The sequence below is a fragment of the Parathielavia appendiculata genome, assembly GCF_033297405.1.
Source record: "Parathielavia appendiculata strain CBS 731.68 unplaced genomic scaffold N657scaffold_76, whole genome shotgun sequence".
NCBI lineage: Eukaryota > Fungi > Ascomycota > Sordariomycetes > Sordariales > Chaetomiaceae > Parathielavia > Parathielavia appendiculata.
Genome location: NW_026944295.1, coordinates 1 through 8,620, shown reverse-complemented (window position 1 = coordinate 8,620; position 8,620 = coordinate 1). Strand labels below are relative to the sequence as shown.

The following is an 8,620-nucleotide window of genomic DNA, read 5'->3' as shown; positions in this document are numbered from 1 at the left end:
CAAGACGAAGCTCGGGGCCGATCATCCCGACACGCTGACCAGCATGGCCAACCTGGCGTCGACGTACCGGAACCAGGGCAGGTGGGAGGAAGCGGAGGAACTACAAGCCAAAGGACTTGAATGTGTGCGAAGAAGCTGGGTCAGAGGCACCCCCACACTCTGATTAGTATGGCCAATCTCGCCTTTATTTGGAAGGACATGGGTCGTCACGAAGATGCTCTTGGCCTACTACAAACTTGCGTTGATCTCCGGCAACAGGTATTCAGCGTAGGTCATCCGTACACGGCATCTACACTGTCAAATCTGAAGGCATGGCTAGAGGAGAACGAACAGCCACCAGTATAGTAGTCTTCATTATATATTTCAAATTGATTTCGTGAATCTCTTAACCTTCTTTTATCTTACAGTCATGGTCACGCCGGTGACATGAGTACGCGCAAGTCCCTCTCACGATGCTCGGAGAGGTTTTTTTGCTCGCTCGCCTTGGGTCCCGGCTTAGGTCAGCAGGCAGCGACGCACTGTGCCCTGCTGCGCTGAACATTTGACTGTGGGAGCAGGCACGGTGTAAGCGTCAAGAGGCCCAAAACAGGGCCACAAGATAATTGAACAGTGAATAAAAAGCGGAAGCCGATTTCGCTAGTATCTGTATGTGGAGAGCACAACTTGTCTTCACGGTCCCGCCTACGAACCGAGAAACATGGGCGCTCTGACGCCGCTCTTCCAGGATGTAGTACATTGGGGGTCCAAAAGTCTGGATCCAAGCTGCCCCGCACCCCAACCCCCTCCATTTACCTCAGCACTTAACAAAGGATATCGCAGGAACTACAAATCTGACGAGGAATCTAATTGTATTTGCTAGAAGCCTAGGTTTTGAGCTTCAGTACCGTGTATACCACCCTCGAGGCTTTTTGACAGCAGCTAGCCTTCTTGGCATACTGTCAATCAGGCCGTCAATATAGGCAGTAAACTTTTCGATATCGAGTTGGTTTTGCTTGAGTGTCCAGAGGTCTGGGAAGGTTTTTCGCAAATAGCGCTTCATCCAGGCCCAGACATGCTCAATTGGGTTTAAATCAGGACTGTGAGCGGGCCATTCGGTCCAGGAGATAGCCCGAGAGCAGAGCCATTCCTCTGTCGACTTGCAGACATGAATTTTCGCATTGTCTTGCTGGAAATGCCGTGTTTCGTTGTAATGTGGAAGAAGGCCCTCCTTGAGAGCATCTTGGTAGGATTTAGCCATATATCCTTGGTTCTTTGCAGTCTTATCGCGAATGTGAGGAAAGGTGGCCCGTGCGTCTAGTTACCTTCTTGCGCTACAGACGCGCATCTTGTGTCTTCTTCTTTTTCCTTTCCTCAGCTTTCGATTAGCAGAATTGAGTAGTGTTTGCAGCGCCTTTGTGCCTCGCTATATATTGCTCGTCTCTCACAATCGAAAGCTCAAACTCCTCGCCTGGGAAGGCTTCAATAATATCCCACCTGAAGAGCGAAACGGCTGCGATACGCGCCCAAAGACTGAACCGACCCCGGCTGCTGTGAGCACCCAACCGAAGAACTGCCTGGCTGCATCGTGCGCCGGCAACGAAGAGAAACGGCTGCGTTGCGCGCCGACCGACCGAAAGCCGATTCCTCGCGAGCGGGTGACGGCATCGAAGAACCGAAGAGACGGCTGCTCCAAGCGCCTACAATTTGAATCGAATCGACTGTGGCTGCGTTACGCGCCCTCGACCGAACCGAAAAGTCCACCGTTCGCGAGCGAACCTGTGGCACGAAGAACCAGTGGCTGCTGTGAGCGCCCGACGAAGAAGAAGGCTGTTGCTTGACTACAACCGCCCGACCGAACCTGACTCTGCTGGCTGCATTGCGCGCCGCTCGAACGACTGACCGCCTGGCTGTGTTGCGCGCCGGCGACGAACCGAATCGACGAACCGAATTGGACTGATCTGGCTGCATTGTGCGCCGGAAGACCCGAAGAATTGGCCGCGTTACGCGCCGCTGAACGAACGCCACGATGGCGACCCAAGACGAACCGACAGACAACCCCGTTGGAGACTCAGGAGAGGGAAGCGTTCCCGCGCAGCGTTACGCGCGAATGAAGAAGGCCGAATTGCTCGAGGAGCTGGCTGCTCGCGATGCCCAGATTGCAGACCTTCACCAACAACTCGCTGCGGCGCTCAATGCCAATGCCGACGACAACATTGACGCCGGTGATGACCGCACAGACACGACCGACACCCAGTCAACTGCCCGTAGGGGCACTGCCGAGAAGTCCACAAAGATCCCTGACCCTCCCATCTTCTACAACGAGAAGGACCGCGATACCGAAGAATTCGAGCAGTGGTACCGCGACATCAAGAATAAGCTGGAGGTCAACGACGACCATTTCCGCAATGACCGTGCCCGCCAGGCTTACGTTGAGTCACGCCTCGGAGGCAAGGCAAAACGGGAGTTAGCTCCCTACCTCCGTGATACCTACCCTGCTCCTATCAACACCTCGTCGAAACTGTTGGCCCACTTGTGGGGTCAGTATCACGACCCGACTACGGAGCAGAAGGCCCTCGACGAGTACGACAACCTGAAGTTGAGACCGGGTGACGATTTCCTGACTTTCAAGAACGACTTCGTCCGCCTAGCCGGCGAGACTGGAAAGCCACGCTCGACCTGGAAGCACGAGTTTAACCGCAAGCTCTATGACAGCTTCCAGCGCAGCATGGTCCCCTCGTTTGCCAGCCCCGCCGTTACATTCGACCAGTTTGTCGTCGAAGCCCAGCAGATCGCTATCATCAATAAACGCGCATCCGAGCGTCAGGCCACCGAGCGCCAGACGACAAACCGACAAAATTCGAACAACGCCACACGTGGCAGCCGAGGCGGAACCCGTGGACCCAGATTTCTCCCGCGCAAGCAAGGCGCAACCGTGACGAAGCCGCTTTCGGCCGACGACGTTAAGCGGCTCTACGAGGAGGGACGTTGTTTTATCTGTCGCGAGAAGGGTCAACTTGCCAACGACTGCCTACAGAAGGAAAAGAGTGACAGGCCACGTGGGTCCGAGCAAGACCGGGACGCCCGTGTTGCCCGTCTTCAGAAGCGTTGGGCGACAAAGCCCCCTGAACAGTCATACAAGGACGACGACAGCACCACCGTTGCCGAAGACAGCGCCAGCGAGCAGGAAAACTGAGCGCCCTGGGGAAACTTGACTCCCTCCCAGGGAAGGTGTCAGTGGCGAAAGGCAGGGACTATGTTAGCGAACTCCTCGGAGGAAAGCCTCTGGTTATCGAGTGTACCATAGCCAACAATGGAGTTTCTCTAACTACCCACGATGCCTTGGCTGATACGGGAGCAGATGGATATCTGTTTGTCAGCACTTCCTTTGCAAAGCAGCTGCGCAAGCGATTGCAAGTTAAGCGGTTCAAGGATTTCCGGCCACGCCCTATCGGTGGATTTGACAACCACGGTGCTACCCAGTGGATCAGTTCTAGCGTCCGTGGTCACCTTACGGTCCAAGGCCGAACCGTCTACGACGAGTCATTCTTGGTTATTGATTCTAGCCACGACGTTATAATCGGCCGCACGTGGTTTGAGCGCCATGATGTCCTTATCGACTGCAAACGTCGACGATTGTTGTTCCCGCCCGAGTGGGGACCTGACCCCTGTTGGGTGAAAGGGGCAAATATTCCTCTGGATCAGTCGCCAGCGAAGCGTCTGGACCGGGAAGCGGTAGAGGGTATCTGCCGGCGAGAGAGACTCATGGATGAGGAAGACCGCCGCCGCCGAGCAGGTCGGGCCGCAGTCAAGAAACGAATTGCCGAACTGGAGGCCATGGCGCAACCCCAGCTAGAGCCGAAGACCGAGATAGTCCCACGGAAGGTTACGATTTCGTCCCGATCGGTCAGATTCGCAGAACCGTTGGTCACACCGCAGGACGAGGGCATCTGCAAGATGGAGCGCGCCTTGCAAGGATGTCTGTCCCCTTCGCAGACTTCAACCCCGGAGCCAAGGCCGAGATCTGAATCAGCGCCAGACACGTCGAAACAGGGCAAGGACGCTCAGGGTCCATATACCTTGAAGCGGGACGCTATCGGTTGGTATAAGGCAAGACCTCCCCACATTGCAGTAATTAGTGCCGCCGCTTTCCGCAAGACTTGCCGGCGCAAGAACGGGCGCCACGCGGTGGTTACAGGGATCACCACTCTCCACGAGATTGATAGGATTTTGGAACTGAAGATGGTCCTGGAAGATGATGACGATCAGCTACGGCGACAAGCCCTGGAACAGGTCCCGAAGTGTTACCACGACTACCTTGATGTGTTCAGCAAGGCGGAATCTGATATGCTCCCGCCATTGCGGCCAACCGTGGACCATAAGATTGAGTTGCTCCCCGGGTCAATTCCAGAAGACCTGGGGTACAATGGATTATGGAAGCTCTCCGCCGAAGAACTGGAGGCAGCCCGGCGATACATTACCGAGAACCTGCAGAAGGGGTTCATCGAGCCGAGCAACGCGCCGTGGGCAGCCCCAATCCTCTTCGCCCGCAAGGGCGATGGGAGCCTCCGCTTCTGTGTCGACTACCGCAAGCTGAACGCGATGACCAAGAAGGATCAATATCCCCTGCCTCTGATCGACGAGACCCTTGCCCGAATCGCCCAAGCGAAGATCTTCACCAAGATTGATATCCGACAAGCTTTCCACCGGATCCGGATCAACCCCGAATGCGAGGATTTGACGACCTTTCGAACGCGGTATGGCGCGTACAAGTTCAAGGTATTGCCGTTTGGTTTGACCAACGGTCCAGCGACCTTCCAGCGGTTCATCAACAACACATTGATGGGCTACCTCGACGACTTTTGCAGCGCATACCTCGACGATATCCTGATCTTCTCGGCCACAGAAGAGGAGCATGAGATTCACGTCCGCCGCGTGCTTGAACGCCTTCGCGAGGCTGGCCTACAGGCCGACCTCAAGAAGTGCGAATTTCACGTTACAGAGACCCGATTCCTAGGCTACATTATTGGGACCGACGGCATTCGACCAGATCCGAAGAAGCTGGATGTGGTCCGCCACTGGCAGAGGCCAACTACGGTCAAGGAAGTGCAGTCATTCCTCGGGTTTTGCAACTTCTATCGGCGGTTCGTCCGCGAGTATGGGCGTATCGCCCGTCCGCTGACTAACTTGACTAGAAAGGATTCCCCGTTTGTTTGGACTGATGATTGCCAACGCGCGTTCGAGGAACTGAGGGAACGCCTCCTTGATGGGCCAGTCCTAGCCCATTTCCAGTTTGGCCGACCAACCCGCGTGGAGACCGACGCGTCGCAAGGTGTGGTTGCGGGGGTCCTATCCCAGAAGCAGGACGATGGTCAATGGCACCCGGTTGCCTATTTCTCCGAGATGATGCAAGGCGCCGAACTCAATTACCATATCCACGACAAGGAACTCCTGGCCGTGGTCCGAGCCTTACAGTGTTGGCGGGCCGAGGTGATTGGTCTACAGAACGAGGAGCCTTTTCTGGTTATCTCCGACCACGAGGCGTTGAAATACTTCAGCACGAAGAGGTTGCTGAACATCCGCCAGGCGGGTTGGGCCGAACTTCTATCGCAGTACAACTTCCACATCACCTACCGACCGGGCAGCGAGAACGCCGCGGCCGACGCCCTGTCCCGGAAGCTGGAAGATGCCACTACGCAGAAGGCGAAGCGGGAAGCATACCGCACGATGCAGATCTTTGCCCCAGTACGCGCCGAAGGCCAAACAGGACGGGGTACGACAGTCGCAGCGATCATGGCCCTTGATGCAGATGTCGCCCCTCCACCGGGCTCTGGTTTCCAACTGGTTGACGAACTCCTAGAAGCCAACCGAACGGCGCCTGAATTAGACGACTGGCGAGACCGCGCGCGCGCGGGGAATTCGGAGTTCACCCTCCTTGGCGACCGACTGCTCCTCCGTGACGGCAGGTTGGTTGTGCCGGCGACTGGGCACCTACGGACCCGAGTTATTCAGGAGGCACACTCCCGACTGGTTACGGCGCACCCCGGCCGGAACAAGACCAGGAAGCTGATTACCACGCGGTATTGGTGGCCTAAGATGCGTAGCGATATCGACGTCTTCGTTGATAACTGTATGCCGTGCCGGTCATCAAAGCACCCGCGCGACAAGACCCCTGGACTGTTGCAACCGATCCCACCGCCGCAGCGAGCCTGGCAGTGCTTGGTTATGGACTTCAACGAGCTACCCCCTGATCGCTACGGTTACGACAATGCGCTGGTCATGATTGACCGATTGACGAAGGCGTCGTGGACAGTCCCCTGCAAGAAGGGCGCTACTGCCCGCGATGCAGCAAAGATGTACTACGAGGGACCGTACCGAGTCTACGGCTTGCCAAAAGAAATCATCAGTGACCGAGGACCTCAGTTTCGAGCCGATTTTACTGACGAGCTATCCCGGATCCTGGGAATCGAATGGAAGCTGGCTACGGCAGGACACTCCCAAACCGCGGGGCAGGTCGAGAACCTTAACCAGTATATCAACCAGCGGTTACGACCGTTCGTCAGCCACTTCCAAGACAACTGGTCCCGCGCAATTCCGGCCCTCGATGCTGTCCAGATGTGTCTGCCGCATAAGAGCACTGGAGTGCAGCCGCACGAGGTCTTGTTCGGTTTCCCAATGCCAATGCCGTTCGACTGGGAATCCCGGGTGCAGGAACTCGACGATTCTGAACCGGAGGGACAGATGAACCGCGAGGCAGCCCGAGAGGCTGCTCGTCGGATCCAGGGCTACGTCGATTACGCCCGGCGGATGATCACGAGGGCCCAGGAACAGCAAGCGGTGCAGGCGAACAGGCATCGTCGCGAACCCGACTTCGATGTGGGCGACCACGTAGTCATTGTCAAACGATCCGAATTGACCAGCCGACCGAGCAACAAGCTATCCTTCCCGGTCACCCAGCAGCATTACAAGATCCTGGAGAGGACTGCCACGGGGGCCTACCGGCTGGAGGTTCCCGACTCCTGGCGTGGGTCGGCTGAGTTTACGGCAGATCGTTTACGGCGTTACCCGAATAACCCACTCCCTGGGCAGGCGGTAGAGAACCCGCCTGGCGAAGATGTCGATGGTGAGGAAGAATGGGAGGTCGAGAAGATCCTGGCGAGCCGCACGCATTACGGCAAGCTCCAGTACCAAGCGCAATGGCGCGGTTGGGACCCTGACGCCGAATGGTACCCTGCTAGCGACTTCCGCAACGCCCCGGCGGCGCTCAAGCGGTTCCATGACGAATATCCAGAGCAAGCTGGCCCGCCAGTACGTCTAGACGAATGGTTGTTGGCTGCAGCCGAAGACCGGTTCGCGGAACCTCACCCAGATGACAATCGACCGGTGGCCAAGGGCAAGCGGCTACGACGCTTGCGGCAAAAGAAATGAGGCTGTAGACCATGACGATATCCCAGCTAGCAAAGCTCGAGGCGAGCTTTTCTGGACGGGGGGGTTGTGAGGAAAGGTGGCCCGTGCGTCTAGTTACCTTCTTGCGCTACAGACGCGCATTTTGTGTCTTCTTCTTTTTCCTTTCCTCAGCTTTCGATTAGCAGAATTGAGTAGTGTTTGCAGCGCCTTTGTGCCTCGCTATATATTGCTCGTCTCTCACACGACTGAGCTTCTCGTGGTCCACAGAATAGATCCTAGCTGCAGCTCTTAGGCTCAGTTTCGGATCATTCTGGATTGCTTGAAGGGCTAATTGCACTTGGGCTTCGTCGTTTTTTAGGGGCATATTGCGTTGTGAGGGAAAGTCGATAAAAAGATGAAAGGTATGGAAGAGTGGATTTGTGGGACGTTCGCTTGTCTGGGACGTTCGCTTATCATGTACGTTATTGTAATAGGGGTTATCCGCCGGGCGTCAATAAATTGTATTGTACTGTATTGGACAGACAATAACTAAAACGAATCCTTACGGTAAATTTCTAGCCCTTATTTCAGACTGCCGCTTAACGTATCTTATAAGCGAGTGACCAATATAACCGAATGACCCCCCCCCCCCCCTGCCACGCGACACCTCTGCACTCAACAACACATTTTCCCTATCATCCAAGATTCCCACTACTTTAAAAGAAGCTCGGCTGATCTTAGCCCTCGAAGCTCTCGAAAACGATGAAAAACTAAGCGAGCGAGCTGCAGCTAAGATCTATGGGGTCAACCGTAGAACCCTAGCGCGCCGACGCGCCGGCAAGCCTGCACGATGCGATACTACGCCCAACTCGCGCCGGCTTACCGATTTCGAAGAGAATGTTATTGTTCAATACATTACTGAGCTATGTGCGCGAGCTTTCCCACCGAGACTGCGTGGTGTAGAAGATATGGCCAACCAACTGCTACGCGTACGCGACGCGCCCCCTGTCGGCAAGCTCTGGGCCCACAACTTCGTCAAACGCCAGCCAGAGCTCCGAACGCGCTGTTCGCGCAAATACGACTACCAGAGGCCACTCGATGTTGGCTGCTTTGGACCGCTGAAGCAGGCGTACGGTCGCCAAATCGAGGAGTTGATGCGCATGCATATCAACCATGTGAGCAAGCTCGAGTTCCTCTGCGCCTTCCGCGAGGCCTTCTTTGCCTCTATGACAGAGAAGAATATACGGGGTGGCTTTGC

General features: G+C 55.9%; 4 protein-coding genes across 4 annotated transcripts in view; all 4 read left to right on the top strand.

The window, feature by feature from the left end:
• Window positions 1-345, top strand: part of N657DRAFT_659810 (uncharacterized protein) — a gene marked incomplete at both ends in the record, with an annotated part of 3,864 nt that extends 3,519 nt beyond the window's left edge. Inside the window, 2 exons of the mRNA XM_062795017.1 lie at window positions 5-63; window positions 168-345. Of these exons, the coding sequence (XP_062641754.1) occupies window positions 5-63; window positions 168-345 (237 nt within the window). The remainder of the gene's footprint in view (window positions 1-4; window positions 64-167) is intronic.
• A 2,104-nt stretch (window positions 346-2,449) lies between these two features.
• N657DRAFT_550287 (uncharacterized protein) lies at window positions 2,450-3,037 on the top strand (the record flags this gene model as incomplete). The annotated part of the gene is made up of 1 exon (XM_062787893.1): window positions 2,450-3,037. A coding segment is annotated over one exon (588 nt), but the record flags the coding sequence as incomplete, so codon positions are not given.
• A 257-nt stretch (window positions 3,038-3,294) lies between these two features.
• On the top strand, window positions 3,295-3,777 carry N657DRAFT_549854 (uncharacterized protein; the record flags this gene model as incomplete). Its single annotated transcript, XM_062787886.1, has 1 exon — window positions 3,295-3,777. A coding segment is annotated over one exon (483 nt), but the record flags the coding sequence as incomplete, so codon positions are not given.
• Window positions 3,778-3,933: 156 nt separating this feature from the next.
• Window positions 3,934-4,332, top strand: N657DRAFT_584456 (uncharacterized protein; the record flags this gene model as incomplete). Its single annotated transcript, XM_062789756.1, has 1 exon — window positions 3,934-4,332. A coding segment is annotated over one exon (399 nt), but the record flags the coding sequence as incomplete, so codon positions are not given.
• Between the last annotated feature and the right edge of the window lie 4,288 nt (window positions 4,333-8,620).